General features: G+C 33.5%; 4 protein-coding genes across 4 annotated transcripts; 1 reads left to right on the top strand and 3 right to left on the bottom strand.

Moving 5' to 3' along the window:
• Positions 1-6,225: 6,225 nt before the first annotated feature.
• Positions 6,226-7,766, top strand: LOC107482860 (mitogen-activated protein kinase kinase kinase 18-like). The gene has a single exon (XM_016103451.3). It carries the CDS (start codon positions 6,330-6,332, stop codon positions 7,764-7,766), a length of 1,437 nt encoding a protein of 478 aa, XP_015958937.1. The 5' UTR covers positions 6,226-6,329.
• A 1,430-nt stretch (positions 7,767-9,196) lies between these two features.
• LOC107482983 (uncharacterized) lies at positions 9,197-11,433 on the bottom strand. Its single transcript, XM_016103579.3, has 2 exons — positions 10,859-11,433; positions 9,197-9,947 (listed from the first exon to the last, which is right to left on the bottom strand). Exons 1-2 carry the CDS (start codon positions 11,148-11,150, stop codon positions 9,589-9,591), a joined length of 651 nt encoding a protein of 216 aa, XP_015959065.1. The 5' UTR covers positions 11,151-11,433; the 3' UTR covers positions 9,197-9,588.
• Positions 11,434-12,453: 1,020 nt separating this feature from the next.
• Positions 12,454-13,473, bottom strand: LOC107482861 (probable F-box protein At4g22030). The gene has a single exon (XM_016103452.1). It carries the CDS (start codon positions 13,471-13,473, stop codon positions 12,454-12,456), a length of 1,020 nt encoding a protein of 339 aa, XP_015958938.1.
• A 1,903-nt stretch (positions 13,474-15,376) lies between these two features.
• LOC107482984 (peroxisomal membrane protein PMP22) lies at positions 15,377-18,058 on the bottom strand. The gene is made up of 7 exons (XM_016103580.3): positions 17,828-18,058; positions 17,514-17,612; positions 16,758-16,859; positions 16,430-16,505; positions 16,064-16,134; positions 15,805-15,890; positions 15,377-15,720 (listed from the first exon to the last, which is right to left on the bottom strand). Exons 1-7 carry the CDS (start codon positions 17,897-17,899, stop codon positions 15,669-15,671), a joined length of 558 nt encoding a protein of 185 aa, XP_015959066.1. The 5' UTR covers positions 17,900-18,058; the 3' UTR covers positions 15,377-15,668.
• Between the last annotated feature and the right edge of the window lie 1,007 nt (positions 18,059-19,065).

Genomic DNA, 19,065 nt, shown 5'->3' with positions numbered 1-19,065 from the left:
AACAGACCCGGTCATTATTTTGGGTCGGATCCGACCCATATCTCGAGTCACCCAAACCCGAGCCGGTGGCCCGGTCATCATACATAATTAATATTTTGTGTTATTAGTGATGAATGATGGCTATTCTTATGTGGAATTTAAGTATTGTAAATCTTAATATTTTGTATTATTAGTCATTATAAGACTATAAGTTAATGTTTTATGTTTAAAATGCATAAGACTTTAGACTAATGCATAATATTGTGTTATTTTTATTGATTTAAATATTTGGTGTTATTAGACAATATTAGTATATATTGATTGTAGTTATACTTTAATTTTAGAGAAGAGGTGGTTCTTGTTATATTTTTCTAAGTGAATTTTACTATGTCAAATAATGGATGGAGTCTTGAAAATTTGGATATTTTTACATGCTAGTTTACAAGAAGATATCAATGTAATGTAATGTTAACGGCCCGGTTTTTACCCAGTATAATCGTGGCCCAAAAGTGTTTAGGTTTTATCGGGTCTAGGGTCAGGTTCGGGTCGAGTCTGGGTCACATCAAACCCGGTTTCACCCGACTCATGAACACCCCTAACTCCAGAATCAAGCATCAACTTACCGAATATCTCGTAAGAATCATCTATTACATAATAACAATCTTCATCACCATTTGAGATGTAACTTGCTTCTTGTTTTCTTTTGAGTTGTCATTGTTCTGTTTCTTGGAATTTATCTTCGATTTGGATAATTTGCTTTAAAATGTTCAGACTCACCACATTTAAAGTATGTTCTCTTCACGCAATGTCTAGATTTTAGCCTAAACTTTCTATGCTTACCTTTTCCTCTTTCATTACTCCTCCTTCTAACGGCAAACAATTCTTGTACTTGATCATTATACTCTCTTCCATTTGAAGAGGACATTACATTCGTAGCATCCTTACGCAGATCATCCATGGTCAGAATGTCACCTACTAGCAGCAAAGTCTGCACCAAATTTTCATAGGACTTCGGTAATGAAAGTAATAATATGAGTGCCTGATCCTCATCTTTAATCTTCACATCTATATCCTTTAAGTTTGATATAATCCTATTAAACTTATTGATATATTCTCGAATTGAGGTGCCTTCCTCCGATCCATCTTGCATGTATACAATTTGGATTTTAAGTAGATCCCGTTAGTTAGAGTCTTTGTCATGAAATTACTCTCTAACTTTAACCAGACGCCTGCTACAGTTGCTTCTTCATTCACCAAGAAAGTAATATCCCTCTCAAGGCATAAGATTATCGCAGCTCGCATTTCAAGATCTAATTCTTCCCAATCCCCATTCTTCATATCCTCTGACTTTTTCTCTTTTTTCGCCAATGTCTTGTGCAATTTCTGCGATATAAACAAATTTTTCATCTGCATCTTCCAATAGGAAGAATCATTTTTTTCATTAAACTTCTCAATTTTATATTTGCCTAATTTGACATTTCCATTAGTAGAAGTCATTGTATTCAAACTTGAATTTTACCACTCAAATAATAAATAATATAATATTGACTCTTGATGCACTACCCAAAGTAATATAAAATTGAACACTACCCACAATAATGCACTAACTATAACAAAGTCAATATGAGAAAATATGATGTGATTATTTTATATCATATGATGTGAATTAATTTTCTTTCTTATTTTTTTGATGATGTTTCAATTACAATACTACAGAAATATATATAGTATCATCTATGTTATAATTTCAATGAATAAAAATAAAATTCTCCTATGAAAATTTCTTATAAATTCTCTCTTATTAAAACTCCTTGCAAATTTTATTTTATTTTCTAAATTTGTTCTTAACCTTCCTGTATTCTCACAAAAAAAATTAACGAAAAAACTGTTAGTTATTTAATTTTTCTTTAATAAATATGCCATGAGTATAATTGGGTTTAGTGTAACGAACAGAAAATAGTATTTATTTCTAAGAAAAAATAGTATAAATAGAAGATAAATATTGATATAAAGATGATTGAACTGTTGCATCTATTTTGCACCTAATTTAATTGCTGGGTTTAAGGAGCGTAGAAGTTCTCACATATACCCCTTCATCACATGCCTATAAACCTAAGTAGTGTTAGGATTTGGTTGAATTAGTCCCACATTATTTAGGATAGCAAATAAAGTGGGCAGCCTAGGCTATAAATATGAGACTAAGTTCTCCATTTATTTTTGCACCAGTCGAAAACACTTTAAGCTTGTATCTGATTTTTCTTTTTCTCTATACTCTTTGATTAGAGAGTGTTGTAAGGTGTAGTTAGATATTTGCTTTGAGAGAGTATGGGTGTACTAGGGTGCCGGTGTTAGAGAAAAAGAAGTCTATGTGTTGTAACAGTTTTCACATAGTGGTATTCTCTAGTTGTCATTTGACAACGGCCGTGGTTTTTTTCTCCGGTAATTGGAGTTTAAATTCTTGTGTTGTAATTGTGTCTATTTTATTTCTCTGTCAAAAGTATTTTCTCAAGGGAGAATGGTGTATTATTCCCAACACATAGGATTGAAGCAACCTTGTGTTTGAACCCTTGTATTAAACTACTATTTCACTTTAATCTACGACAACAATAAAAAAATCTTGCAACTCACATTTAATTTTCTTTTGTTATCATATAAACTAGCCTTGACATAATTTTGTTCATCGTCTTCTTCAAGAATTTAAAGTAAGCATGTCTGTTGGGCTTAATACTATTCTGCTAAGACAACTTGCATTGATATTTTTCAACTTGTTCATTATCTCTTCTTCTCGAAAATTATCACTTGGAGTGACATTATTGATTGATGATGACTCATTAGCAGTTTTAAAGATGATGTTATCACTAAGCTCTTTTAATAAAATTCCTTCAGAAAATATCTCTTAAAACATATCATCAGGTAGAAAAAGTGTTGCATACAGTGGACATAATTGAAAAAATTTAGTAATACACTGTGGAATATAGGAGTCACTACCATCTAATAATGAATATTGATTATCTTCAAATAATTTTTTACTAACAGGTGGGATATTTAACTCAACTTCTTCTAATGAAAACATTTCACAAAATTCTTCGTATGACTTAGGAAGTAGTGGGAAATCATTTTCAGTATCTTCTTGATTCCCCATGCATTCCATTATTAAGAAAAAAATATAGCAAATTATGAGACACTTAATGTATTGTTAAGGAAAGAGGCAGAAAAAAAAGAAGACAAATAATTGTAAATTATGAAAGCAAAATTAAATATATACAAAGTATTGACTTATGAAAGATAAAAATAAATAAAGATAAGATAAAATAATAAAAAATAAAATTATAACGAAATATATTTATTCTGTTAGATTAAATTTGTGAATCACAACATTTTTTTATTGTTGTCATAAACTAAAATGAAATAGTAGTTTAATACTCTATTCATTGGTCTTAGATAACTTGCTCCGTACAGCTTCTATTATCAGTATATAACTCCACCTCTAAATTGAGTATGTATTAAATCATTACAAAATTGTATTTACAAATAACGATACCTTAATTTGTGAGTAGAAGCAAATTATGACATGTCAGAGTTTTGGAGGTTGAGGAACATGCCGGCGGGTTGGAAAAATCTTAAAATATAATCACCTAGTTAGATCTAATTTGAGCCATATAATAGTGACGATAAGGTGACACGTATTGAATTGAGCTAGCATGTCACCAGCCCCAACAAATTTATAGTTAAATTTGGGTCAATGTATCTGGCCAATGGCTATTCAGGTGTTTAGGTAGTGATGAGTAGAAGCCAGGTTTCCATTCTGGAAAAACTAAAAAAGAAATGTGAACGCTTTTTAATCAAATCTTAATTAAGAAAAAAAAAGGGGGATTATGAAATGTGCACCGTACAGCATGCCGCAGCGTGATCCCCTGATCCAATGCATGCATCAAAGATGATTGGCTGGCGGCATGTGACTAATGCAATCTTCAATCATTGGCTTGCTTCAATTTCAAGCATCCAAACACGCCCTTAAGCGTGTTACCGTCACTAATACGCACGCAAAGCGTCAACGCCTACGTCCACACTTCCTCACCCTACTTTCAACACTTACACTTAACACTCCAACATTTGTTTTCACTTTCTTTAATTTCTTATTCTTTTTCTCGTTTTAATTTATAAACTCGTTAGAATTAATATATATTATATATATTTTTTATAATTCAGATCAACCATTAAAATAAATAGAATATCGGTATTCTCAATACACTTGAAACTCTTTTATATATATAAAAAAATTTAAAGTGCATTGAAAATACTAGTATTTCAGTTGTTTTAACTGTTGATTTTAATTAATATATATTATATATATTTTTTATAGTTCAGATCAACTATTAAAATAACTTGGAACACCAGTATTCTTAATACACTTGAAACTCTTCCTATGTATATAATATAGTTAGCTAACAACTTCACAAGTCACAACGTGAATGGACAGCCTGGTTGGCATTTAATTTTGGATCTTGATAGATAATGATTCTCTAAAGTGTGAGATGTAGGAGCATTATTCTTTTTCTAAAGAGTGTAACATTGTAATATTTAAAGGTTGATGGAAAAGTTAATGACACAGATTATATGATTGATTAAGCTTGGGGTTCTTAAATTAAATCTTACATTATTAGTTTTTCTCATAAATGATTTAAATGTGACACGTTATCCTCTAAAATACACAAGTATAATACATGATGCACTTTTTATAGACTTTAGAAAAGCCAAATTCTTTTCCTTTCATCATGTGTGGTGATCGATGCTGCTTATGCTTATTAGTGAAACGAGTTAGTTGGCTTTTTTCGTTCCTTCCTTTAACCATATGTTATGTTATGTTATATGTATTCCAACTGTACTTTCAATCTGTGCAAAGTGCAATAATCCAACGTTGTTGCCCATACTTTTGAGGCCTTCGCCGTTTAATATTTCAATATTTATTCACCTTTACAGTCATCGTGACTCATCATAGATAAATCCCAAGCTACGAATGGTTCTTTCTTTAAAATAAAAAAAAATACTAATAATAATAAAGACTTTCGCTGTTGCCTTTCTTTAATTTTGTTTTGCTTCGCATACAATCTACCTAATCTCGGAGATGAACTGGAAGTTCCTTTTTTATAAAATAAAAAATACCATTTCGTCCATTATTCCACTTTGACTTTAAAAATCAACTACGGCGTACGTAGATTAACTGAATTAATTATGCGGGAAGTAAAGCGGATAAGACTACAGGCTACAAAAAATATTATATTAATATATATGATAATATATAGTTATTAGATAATATAACATATGCAAAATGTTTTACACTGTATAAAACTAATAAATTCCTCAAGAATTGACTTTCACCAAAACAGATACATACAATGCATGCAGATTATTATATTGAATTCACTGAATCGAAACAGTTATTTTCATCTTGTTCTTTTCATTTGGAGATTATTATATTGAGACGGTTTTCTATCTTTTCCAAACAGAATGTGCTACCTACCTGTTTGGCAAAATCCCTGTAATTTTCACATTATTATCTAGGCTACCTAATAATAATAATAATGCATATACTATTATAGCATAAAGTTCCTAACCTATTGTGGTGGTGTGGGCTCATGAAAGGTACTAACATATAGTTTACAATATAGTTAACAAAATTAATGGAACAAAAAAAAAAAGAAAATACCATGGAATATGCCAGTGAAGATTATATCCATAAACACTCATGATTCATGAATCACGCGCGCACACAGTAATAACGTTCACCGGTTAATATTTCAGCATGCACCGAACCGCAATCTTAGCGTAGTATAACCACGTGCCACCATGTGAACACAATTCACTATCTCATGATTATTTTGAAAAATCCTTGTTTAGAAGATAAATAATTTTTCTTCATCCAAGTCTAAAACTAGCCAGGTGTACAGTACTAGCACTAACCATAACTAGCACTAGCGAACAGTGAACACACATAACATGGCCGGCCAACAACAAAAGGAGAGGCTTGGACACGTGGATCGCTCCCATCATCTCATGACAAGAACCTTGTGATAGATGAATGAGACGGCCGCCGTCCATTGTACACAAGCAAAAAAAAAGTGCACATTTTTAAATGAAAGAGCAGCTTTCCATATCACCAATCATAACTCGGTTAACCCCTCACACTAAGCCAACCAAACCAAACCAAACCAAATTGTATCTTATATAAATATATAATAATTTCCATAAACTGTAAGAAACTTAGCGAGCTCCCAATTCCCAACAATAACATTCCATTCCATTCCATACACACATCTATCCAACACTCTCTTCTCTCTTACCTCTGATCCATGGACTACTACTGGACTAGAGGTCACACCCTCGGCCGGGGATCCACAGCCACCGTCTACACTGCTGAATTTCATGGGTCTGGTGAACTCTTTGCCGTGAAGTCAGCGGAGGTACACCGGTCTGAGGAGCTGCGGAAAGAACAGGGTCTTCTTTCATCGCTCAATTGTCCTCAGATTGTCAAGTACAAAGGGTACGATGTTACGTACGAGGATGGTCGGTACTTTTACAACCTCTTCTTGGAATACGCGCCAAGGGGGACCCTGCTTGACGTAATTGCCCATTACAATCACGGCGGTGCCACCATGGAACACTCATTGGCAAGTGTCTACACGCGCCAGATTCTGTTGGGACTCAACTATCTTCATTCCAATGGGATAGTACATTGCGATGTAAAAGGGCAGAACGTTCTCATCACCCAACATGGCGCCAAAATCGCCGACTTTGGTTGTGCCCGCAAAGTTGGCTCCGGCGCCGGCGGACGAGGAGGGGTTATCGCTGGAACGCCGGCGTTCATGGCGCCGGAGGTGGCGCGTGGGGATGAACAGGGATTCCCAGCTGACGTGTGGGCCCTGGGATGCACCATTCTTGAGATGGTTACCGGGAAACCGCCGTGGAATGACGTTTCCGGCGACCCTGTTTCGGTGCTTTATCGGGTTGGATTCTCCGGCGAGGCGCCAGAGATTCCGGAATCTGTATCGGAGGAAGTTAAGGACTTCTTGGGGAAGTGCTTGAGGAGTGAAGCGAGTAAGAGATGGACGGTGAAGGAGCTTCTGGGACACGCGTTCGTTGCGGAATCGCGTTTTGTGGGAATAGAATGTGATGAGCATGATTTGGACACACCCACAAGTGTTTTGGAACCACAAGGCCTTTGGAACTGGCACACCAATCAGGACTCGCCACGTGGCATATCTTCAATGAATTCTCCTAGTGCTAGGGACAGAGTTCTTGGGTTGTGTGGTGATGATGAGCCTAACTGGGATCTTAATAATGCTGATGATGATAAGTGGATCACTGTGAGAAGTAATGAGGACTACTCTCCCGTTGGGATAGCTCAGGATTTTTGTTCAGACAATGTTAGGATCCTTAGAGAGGATGATGAGAATGTTTTGGTGAATTTTTATGAACCACCACAGGATGTAGTAGTAATTTGCAATGTAATTCATGAATTGAGTAGATGGAATGATGTAGTAGTTGTTGTTGGTGATTCTTACCTTTGCAGAATCATTGATTGTAAGTGTTGCATTAGAGATTCAGTGTTTTTAGGGTGTTGTTCATCATGTTCATCTCTAAACATTTATTATTATTGTTGTAAGAAGAAAGAAATTTATGTTACGCATGGTCTCCTCTTTAATTCCACTTTGGATGATATGGCTACTTTACAATTTAAATTTCCTATTCTACTTCAATGGAATAATAACGTGTTCCCAATAATGTGAGGCTAAATTTAATGCTATCCATATAGCAAAGGCTGGCTCCTACTTTAACCAGCTAACATGTTAACCTATACTTTATTATATTATACTGTAACGAAACATAATGCAGATCACAATGCAACATGTTTTTAAACAGTAAATTTCTTACTTTTTTAATATGGTATATCTGGTTTTGTTATTGATGGTGATTGGATAGTGACACCGTCCAAATTGATACTTACTGAATGCACATCAGCATGGTTAATTTATCTTGGAGACTTTTAGTGGCGCCAACTTTTTAATGTAAAATAAAAAACATCACTATGGTTATCTTAATTAACCAATACCTTAATTCATATAACTGATTTGGCCTGGGCAAGTTGCAAATGAGAACACATTTTGGGCTCTTAAATGAGCTGAGAGGTCGCAGATGCCACTTTATCCTCAACAGCACTAAGTAACCGCCCCTCCTTCCCTTTGTTATCTAACATCTTTATTAATTACATATTCTTTCATTATTATAATTATATTATATCAGCTAGCCTCTATTATTAGTTCCAAGGGGACCACAATTACAAACTATACGATAAGGGTAACAGTAATGGCACAAATCATAAGTTTGGGTCTTTTCAAATATAAAATGGTACCGAAAAAGGCCAAAACAAAAGAGTCAAATTAAAATAAGTGTTTTTGTAATTCGAACCAGGCTGCAGCAGGATGGTGGTTGGGTTGTCTATCTTTTCATCTATGATAACATGACCTAATTCTAAAGAGTTACTAATTATTCCTTTTTGGACTGAACCATACATAACCAAGAATCTTATTTTACATCATAAATAAATAAATTGACAACTATTATCTATTTACCAGCTCAGCCTAAAACTCTGTTATCTTAACATAATTTGTCCAAATTGGCATATGTAAGAATGCTTTTTTTTTTTCCTAGTATCTTCAAATCTGATAAATCAAGGACTAATTTATTATAGATTTAAGTTCTATTTAAAGGTCTGCCATTAGCTAATAAGTTACTGTATGCACAAGAAGGAATTCGAATTCCCAATATTTAAGCAGACGAGTGAGTTGACCACTTGATCAATTTAAATTGGTTATATATTAGAATGCTTTGTAATGTAGTACCTGTCAAGTTACGTTTAGTTTTTAACTGAAATCTGAGTGTCATTCATCATATTAAAAAAATGCAGGCTGAGAAGAGCAATGCAACAAATAGCAATTGCATTGTACCAATGCCAACTTAAGCAAAATAAAAAAATGAATACAGCAAATAGTATTGTACCAATGCCAACTTAGGCCTAATAAATTAAAATAAAAAGGAGGTAAAAGGCTAAAAGACAATAAAAGTTTCTTAATCTTCTTGGACATAAGAACTATTTTAGGTAAGATTAACTAACATAAATATGACCAAAAATGAAAAAAAAAAAGTTTAACGCAAGAAATGACCAGACAAGAAATATTCTACGGCCAAGCAAGGCGTCATCTGAATAGGACCAATGTTAATATCAAGCAACAATAAATGCCAACAGAAAAAAACATAAAACAGCACCAGGCACTTTCTTGGCCACATCCTTCAAAGTTTGTCAAATCTTAAGTAGTGAAACATATAAGTTACATATGTGCAGGGAATCAGAACTATATTTCTGTAGTCACTTTTCAAAATTTTCACATTTTTTGTCAGCAGAAAATTGATATCAAAATCACAACCTTCAAGTGAAAATCCTAATTCTTATGGATCATGTGATAAACCTGTTATCAGCAAACTTCCATGAAATCCTGGAAACTAAATCATCCACACACCTGCAATCTTTTCTGACATACTCTTGTTGGTACCTTAACGTGACAACCTTCCATTGACCGATTGTAATTGACTGCGGAGTTCCTGGTTTTCTTCCAGTAAGCGGCCATACTCAAGCAAGAAGCCCTCAGATTGTTTTCTTAAAGCAGATACATTGGCTTCTGCAACATCTACATCTTCAGTTTTTGACCGCAGTTCAGATTCAAGCTGGTGGACTTCTTTTCTCAATCTGGCTGCTTCTTCTTCTATGGCTTTGTTTTCTTCTGAATTCAAAACTTTTGCTTCTTCTGCACGTGCTTGTTTCTTGGCAGCTTCCATGCCCTTCCTTCGAAGACGGAGTTCTCTTATGTAATGGTGTAATCTGTCTACCATAAGTGCAAGAAAAAGTACAGCACCTGCACATAATTGACAAAAGATGATTGATTCTAAATACCCATAGTGTTCTACTAGTCTCAAATCTCAATATTTTCAGAATATTAAGGGAACAGAATGAGTGTCCTGAAACTCAAAACAGTGTCATTCAGGTAGGATTATAACTGTGATTCCATTCCAAAGTCCTTTTTCTTATGATGCGATTTAGGATATTGGAGGGCATCAACATTATTGGGAAGACAATAAGGAAGTTCATATGGAATATAATATATAGAGTAAACAATCAAATTGGTCCTTAACGAATTTTAGATCGAACACTTTGCTCCCAAGGAATTTCAGATCTGACAGAAGTAATTCTCAAAGACTTCTAGGGAATCAAAATTTGTTGGGGAGCAAAGTGTCTGATCTATAATTACTTGAAGACCAAATTGGTGTTTATTCTAATATATATTATGTATTTTACCTTAGGAAGGTGCTTTAGCAGGAATCCAAAAGTTTTTATTAGAACAGAACAATAATTTTAGATTGTTTGATTTTGCTTGAGTACTATTAATCAGTAAAAACCATATAATTTGATTATTATGGAATATTTAATCAACCCATTTTGATGGCTCATATTTAGAATCTGCTTAAGAAGTTCACACAACTCAAGTTGATTCAACATTCGACATTCATCTACTAAGGAAAGAAAAACCAGTACCAAACTGTAATATAGACATTTCTAGAATGACCCAAACCAAAAAACAGTGAAACAGTAACTCCAATGCAATCATGAAAAATGCTGAATAAATCTGAGACACAACCATGAATATACAAAGTCTCACATTGTATTATACATCCTCAATAGCTCAAAATAGCAATGTAACAAATCAGTTCACACCATAACAAAAACTACAACTCATTCAACTAATGAAAGGAAAGGAATTGTACATACCCATTAGTGTCGATTCAAGAAGGTGCTTGGCCATTAGAACCTGATCGGTTGGGTTGAGAGAACCACCAGCAGCATCCTCGATCCCACGCTTCTGAATCTGGAGCATGGTGTACACAGTGGAGAAGAGCACCACAAAGATGGTACCTGCAATACTCTTAACCATAAGTGGTCCTCTACCCCTCTTCAACCGATCCAATCCCATTATCACAAGCTTCCTCAATGGGGTCTTGAACAGCAACACCACTATCATCGCTGCCTCCATGAACACCACTAGAAACAGCAACTGAATCATCTTCCCACAGCAACAATGAGCAGCGCAACAATGTCAAGAGCTTAAATTTCGGATCTTTGATCGATGGGGTATGACCGTATGAGTGAGTGTGGCAATTTCACAAACAGTTGGATGACAGAGACACAATTCTTATGGGCCCACTGGGAGGTTGTGCATCACTGTCATCAATCTCAAATGGTCATTGATACCAGTCAGTCAGATTCAATTAAAATTTTAAAAATAATAAAAAAAAATTGGAGCTTTTGGTTGGAATGTGAAGAAAAAAAGGAAAAGGAAAAGGCAATGGAAGGCAAGAAGAATAGTTTGTGGTTACATTACCCCACTCTTGTTTTTATTAACGAGAAAATGTCGTTTGTGTAAATCAGATCTATGTGAGCACCGCCCTATTAGTGTTAATCATATTCTAATCCGCAATTAAATGAGTTCTGAACTTAATAAGATTATTCTCTCTTATTTTTGCTTCTTTTGTAGGTTTTGTTGACTAGAAATTGTAAGGTTATGTTTTTAACTAGACCAAAAGGCACTAGATGGAAGCAGAATAAACTAGTAATAATGGATAATGAAAGTCACATAATTAAAGTAATCCGTCTGCAAATTATGCTTTTGTTTAATGCAGCCTGCATTAGTCTATTATTACTTTTTACTACCAACCGTTTACGTTAGACAAGGACTGAGTAACTAGAAGTGTAAAATTTGAATACTTTTAATGTTTGGTTTTGCAATTTTCGGTAATTTCGTTGGGATGAATATCCCACCTAGAGGCTGAGCCACTCAGAATTTGACACGTGAAAGGGTCTCCTAACAACAGTAATGAAGTTGGGGGTTTACAAAAATCAGGTAAAGAGAAAGCTGCAGCATTGTTACATACTTATATCAATTTGTTTACCGATTGTTGCTAATCCACATAATTAGCTTCTTATGGATCATGGATATGGATGTCAAAACAAATAAAATTCCCATTTCATTTCAAGTCTCCAAACCTGTTCTCACTTGTTCTGTTCTGTTGTTCAATTGTAACTATTAGTGACCAAAATTAGTTAGCATCCTTTTTCCTGTTTGGCCTTTTGGCTTTTCTATTTGTTTTTGGTCTTCTTATAAGTTAATAACAAAATAATAAGGATAAAATTAATTAAGTCAAGCGCTTTACATATAAAAGAGTGAATGAATAGTACAACTTGACCCCTAAACTATGCAATGCATAAGGACAATGCAGATCAGAACCAGCTTGATGAATAATTTGAGCAGATAAGCTAAAGTCTCAAATTATCATTTACAAAGAATCTTAATAACATTTTTGGTATGCCTAGAAAAGCTTGCTAGCAAAATCGTTTTGAGTAGAAGATGAAAATTGCCTTAGTTCTTCAAGACTTTTACCAAGCTGTAGGGCAACTTTGATCTCAAACAATTCTCCATTTTCCCTTCTGTGAAGATCTTTTTCCCTTAAATTCTGCTGAATAGACTCCTCCATGAGCTTAAAGAACCCAATAAGAGACCTATATAACTCAAACACCATGCCAACTTGGCCACCATGCTCAACTGTGTTAACAACACAAGCCAAAGCCCCACCAACAACACCAAACATCACAGGCCATGAACCATTCACACATCCCAAACAAGCAGAACCAATTGCTGCAAGACCAGTGAGTAATGGCCCTGAAACTGCCAACACCTTGTTTAGATTCAAAGCCTTTCTACTTAGCCTCGTGTACTCAGCCATGTCCTTCTTCCTCACAGCTTTCACAATTGCTTTCATTTCCCCTTCCAACCTTGAATCCCATCCATTATTGCTGTTGTTTTTGTTGTCCCCTACTTCTTTCCAATGATGTTTCTTCTTCCTTTGAGGCCACCACACTGCTGGTTCAATTTTGTGAGGGAATTTGTCAAGCATGGTGCCTAAAAGAGGAAGAGGGTAAGCCTTGTCCAATGCCAAAACTCTTTCCATCGCTTCAGTTACCTCGAATTCATTGGCGTTACGGAGAGAAACCTTTGTTCTTAGCTCTCCATTAAGCTGCTTGAACAACCTAGCAGCATTTCTCTGTTCCTCAGCAAGCTGTGATGGCTGGAATTTGTTCATGACAGCAAGTATTCCAGTTGCAGCCATGAAAAGGATTGTTGATGAAACCTTAAGTGCCATAAGAGGTGCTCCACTTGAAGTAGTACTAGTAGCTGCAAGAGCAAGCATGGTTGAAGCAGAAAGAGTGATCATGTTAACTGATGTTAGAAGAAGGTGGTTCCAGTTGTCGCGTTGCGCTGCCACGTTCTTGTGCATCTCCAATCTATCTGATACAATCTCCATAATCAAATGAAGCTTAACCATCTCCATGGACTTTTGAGCAAGTGTTGTTGAATTGTTAGAATAATTATTATTGTTTGGTGTAGTGTTTTGTGGTGGTGGTGGTGGTAGATGAAGTGAAGTTATTTAGATAATCTAAATCTGCTGCCAAACTTGATGGGGTGGTGGTGATTTTGGTCACATGGATCTTAGGCACATTCATTGTAGCAGCAATCGATCTTGTACTCAAACACCAGAATGAAGAAACTCTGCTATGAATTACACAGGTTGCCATGTGCTATTACCCTCTCTTTGTTTATGAAGGCCTTTGATTTTATATGCTAATGCTTAAGCACATGCATATATTTATATACAAGAGGATCCAGCAATGAGATTTTATTGTTTTAGGTAATGCAAAATATGGTTGAGTTGTGTGAAATGTGAATTGATTTATGTCTTCTTGCTTTGGCTATATCTACATTGAGTATTCTTCCTCCTATGCTGACTTTCAACTTTCGACAGACATAACGAGTAAACTCTGCAGGCTAACTATAAACATGTTAATAAAATAAGACCTTAAGTCCATAACTTCAACAATTAAAATTAAAAAATTTAATTATTTACTCGTGTATGTTCTTATCAACTAATATATATTGTGTCAAATATTGTGTTGTAGCTCATATAATGCATGTCCCTGCCTTATTTTGCAAACATTTTGACATTATAATAACTCATAATACAAAGTTCTTTTTTTACGATTTATTGTGTTCATTTGCTTACTTACTGTTTAGTGTCTTCATATTCTTTTTAAATAATTGTTTTCAGATTTGTTGAAATAGTCGTGTAAAATTGATGGATAATCCTAAGTTCCCAAGTCCAATTTTCCATCCTCTAAAAGAAAGCAATGACCCTTATTTTGTGGGTGACATACACTTATTAATAATGGGAATGGATTTAACAATTGAGGGAATAAAATATGATTTTTTTATCATAAATTTTATAAATGAGATAAAAAAAACATAAAAAAAATTAAAAAATTAAAAATCATACTTTATTTTCTTAATTATTAAAAAAATTGAGAAGATTCACTTTCACTAGTAATAACAAGGAAAACCGATTCTGAAACTATAAACATGAATTGAGGAGCCATTTGGCGTAACCTTTAAATATAGCAAGTGCCTTCTCTTCTTCTCATTTCTCAAGTCTCTCAATAACATAAATTTTTGGCATTATTGGCACTTCAATTTACACTTCATGACCATGCATGTCTCACTTCTTCATATCATATTTTCTCAAGAGATGCTAAAAACTTCATTATTATAATTCACATGTGCTGTTCGCGTGTGAACCTCCGAAACTATATTTTATTATGTGAAAAAAACTATTGCTAGGATGTTTGTAAACAATATTATATGTCTAACAAATATTATTATTTTTTATCAGTATTTGATTAACAATAATTTATACACATATTTATAAAAATTTTATACATAAAAAATATATAATATATATATATACGTGAAGTTTCTCGGATGTTTGTTATAGACTATGAAGTACGGACACTTCGCTAAGTTGTCGTGTCCACGTGTCGGACACATTTCGGACACGAAAAATAAAAAATTCTTCTCCGGATACATTTGAACACACCTAAATATCATTACGTATCAACATGTCCAGTGTAAAATATCAAAATATCATTACAATTTATCTAAAAGATATTTTATATTTTATATGTATGTGTGTCCCGTGCCTTATAAGATTTTAAAATTTGTGTATCGACCTGTCTCTCGTTCTCGTGTCAGTATCTATGTATCATAGGTTATAGAACATCATCGTGACTGTCTTTTTTATTATTATCTAAATCTATTATTTGTCATTACGGTTTAAGCGTTTCAATATTTTTTCTTACTAAAACTAAAAGTGACTCGAAATTTTGGCAATTAAAATACGAGGATAAAATTAACAAGTTCTATGGATTCCACCACCAGCAATTAACAAACCAAACATACTCCCAAAATAGGCTTTACCCTTTAATTTTAATTCAGACATACTGATTTTTTTAGATATCAATTTGTCTCAAGCGAACACTTATATTCTGAGAGGGAAAGGGTATGCCTTATGAAATTCCAATAGTTCAAAATAAATCAGAAGCATACAGCAGCACTGGGAGCAGTTAGATAATAGATATAGACCCTCATAACACATTATATTATCTATTACTTGGAAGAGGTTTTACTATAATCACTTTAGGCTTTAATCAATACCATGGACCGTGCTCTTAGGTTCAAGAATATTCCCCTGAAATGAAAAATACACATAATTACCAAATGATGATGAAAGACAAGGAGAGTCAAAGAAAGAAAGAAAAAAAGAAACATGTACCAGCAAAATGCAACTAAGCTGTGGAAAACAACACGGAAATGAAGAGGCATGAATTTGTGATTTATGAACCCCACAGCAGGAAAGAACTGCACCCCAAATCCATTAGAGGCTCTCAAGTTGGTGATCAATGACAATAATAATAATAATAATCTTTTTTTGACAGAAATACTTGCATGCTCTTAGCTGTCACCATTTATTTTCATCTATAATGTTTTTGGAGTGATCTTAAATGTTATTTGAAGTTGTAATTGAAGATTACCGTCCATGATGTGTACTGCACTGATGGATAGTCCTTCTTAACCTTAGCTTTCACATGCACCCATGGTCGACCTGCGTTCAACGGCGTATGGCAGTTTAGACATCATTTTGTGGATTCACTTGGTATTGAGTCATTCTCTCATTATCTTTTAGGATAACTCCTATAAGTTTGTTGTTCTTCTTTATTTTTTTGGAGTAAATAGTTGACCAGGAATATAATTGCATTAGGTGGACTATTTAGTGTGTTGACATGAATGAGAATTGTCTTATTTGTTCACATTTTTTCCACTTGTATCTAACCAAGTGTAAATCCATGTTAACTTTGCTAAAAAGATGCAAGTTAATTAGGTATATAGAAAGGGCTAACCTTCAATAACTAATCCATAATAAATCAAGAAAAGCAAATTGTTCAGAGGAGAAGATGTCAACTGTTCAATCAAAACCTGAAATGCCAAAAATAATTGAAAAAGGATAAGCAACTTATTACCTTGTCTCTTTTATAGAAGTGGGTTTGGAATATCCAAGAATCAAACATTAAAACCAAATAGAAATAGATATAGAAATAAATCCTTGTGGAAATATATTAGGACAGATATGGTTAAAGAATTGAAATTCATTTATGTGGTAATCTTATTTTTCAATTTTCAGTTCTGCAGTTGGAATAATGTTTCTAACACAAGTTTTTGCAGCTTCACCTTCTTGGCTGCGGTTGTTGAGTCTCTCTTCCCTTTGAAAATTTTATCCAATATAATATGAAAGAAGTGTCCAAAGGGTCCAAGATAAGCAGCTCCAAAAAACTGCATGCAATAAACGATTTATGTTATTCCTAATGTAAACATGGAATGGCATTGAAAACAAATATTTTAGACATAACTTGTATCTAAATTTATTGGCCAAAATGATGTGACATTATGCATATAACAAGTTGACCCTGAATAATTAATAAGCGGTAAAAGATCAGCAGCTATTATTTTACTCCTTTTTTTATTCTTATTAGGTATTTCCAGCTCCCAAAGTGTGATCCTGATCATTGCACAGAGTAGTTTGAGCTCATTGGTATATTGCAGTTCATCAAAATAGTGATATTAAAGAGAAGCAAATGTTAATCTTTCTAATGAAATTTATGGAGATTTTAGAGAAAAAAAAGGGGGCCGTTTCAACATCTTAACAAGCTGCTTTTCAACATATAGGTTTAAATTTTCCTTCAATGTTTCCCTTCCACATCACTGCTAGTTATTTAAAACATTGCTGATTGAATAAACCTTCAGCTTATTCCTTGAAATTATAAATGCAGATCATTAGAATGGCTACTTGGAAAATATCTCGTTAAGATCCTAATATTTTACCCTTATTAGTCAATTAATCTTGACATCACAGTCTTATTGACCAAACTAAAACTAAATTATCTGGAATTAGAGGCAGTAGAAAAGTAAGAAGGAAAAGGAGCTGACCACTTTGAGAAGAATCCGTTTGAATTGAAGTTTTTGTATTCCAGTAAGTTTCTGAGACACTATGTCACTGATAGCTGACAACACCCCTGCTGTGATAACCTGAATTAGTCACAATCGAAGTTAATAAACCCATCAACACTCTCTTACCTGAATGGTTCAAAGTTTAAAACTTAAAAGGTAGCTCTTTTAGGACTACTGAAAACAGAGGGTCGACGAAAATGGATGCAAGAAGGAAAATTGCTGAAGTGAGAGGTAAGTTTATAAAAAAAAATGCAGAAAAGAAAAACAAAGTAAATGAAGAAGAAGAAGAAGACCTTGGTTCTCAAAGGGTGTTGCTGGAGCTGTTTCAAGTAATTGTTGAGTCCGTTCTTGGCTAAAGATCCCATCTTTGGCTTCAAACACAAGTGGGTTTTGTTTGACTTAGGAACAGAGTGTGTTCGTGCTCGTCTTAAATCTTAATAATGGAAGGTTTGTGACTTTGTGGTTTATGCAGCACATGCGTAATAAGAATGAGTGATCAAAATATCTCCCCCAAATGGGAGGAATTGAAACCAATTCCCTGTTAAAATTATATTCAAATTTTAATTTAATCTTTAAAATTTGAATTATCTTAATTTAGTCTTTAAATTTTTTAAATTTAATTACATTAATTTTTGTGATAGTTTTTGTACAGAATTAATTAAAAAATTTAAGAATTAAATTAAAATAATAAAATTTTAAAGATTAAATTAAAGTTTGAAGGTAACTTTGGAAATTAAATTTAATATTTATTCTAATTTTTCGAAAATACTACAAAAAAATGAGGAATAGAGTTAGGACACTAATCAATGTAGGTGTTAGGTCACATCAACCATTTTTATTTGAGAAGTGTTAGCGTCAGTAATTTTTGTGATTTGTAGTCATCAAATAATTATTAATGATAATTTTAATAGTATGAAATTTCATCCAATAATTTGCTTTTCTTCGTTAGTTACACGTGGGCCAAAATTTAATAAAATTGTTGGCCTAGACTTTTCTTTTTTTATTTTGTTGATATCAACGCCATTTTTTCCAATTTTTTTGGTGACTTGACAATTTTTCGTTTAACAATTAACAACTATGACGGATTCCTCAATCACATTATTTTGGATCTTATATGTATATCATGACTATTTCATTTCATTTTTGCTTTTATTTTGTTCAGCTTCTATTTTTCACTTGTTCATCCTGCTTCCTGAATTTAAACTTCTGAAATCTCAAGGTATTTTCACATAATTTGACTCAACTCAACTCTATATAGTTTAATTTTATATTTTTATAACTAGGAATGAAGAAATGTCTAGCAAGAACTTACAGACTAATTTGTATTTAACTTGACTTGACAGAAAATAAATTCAGGCCAAAATTATTTTAAAACTTAAAATTTTTTAATAAATTAGTCTCAAATTTATGAAATAGTCTATTTAATTTATGAGATCCGTCTAAATCTATTAAGATATATAAATATATAATTATATTAAAAAATATAATGATTAGAATTTAAATTTATATCATTTATTTTATTTAAAGATTT

The sequence above is a fragment of the Arachis duranensis genome, chromosome 4, assembly GCF_000817695.3.
Source record: "Arachis duranensis cultivar V14167 chromosome 4, aradu.V14167.gnm2.J7QH, whole genome shotgun sequence".
NCBI classification, from domain to species: domain Eukaryota; kingdom Viridiplantae; phylum Streptophyta; class Magnoliopsida; order Fabales; family Fabaceae; genus Arachis; species Arachis duranensis.
The sequence above is the reverse complement of the archived record's forward strand: the minus strand, read 5'-3'. Positions and strand labels throughout refer to the sequence as shown.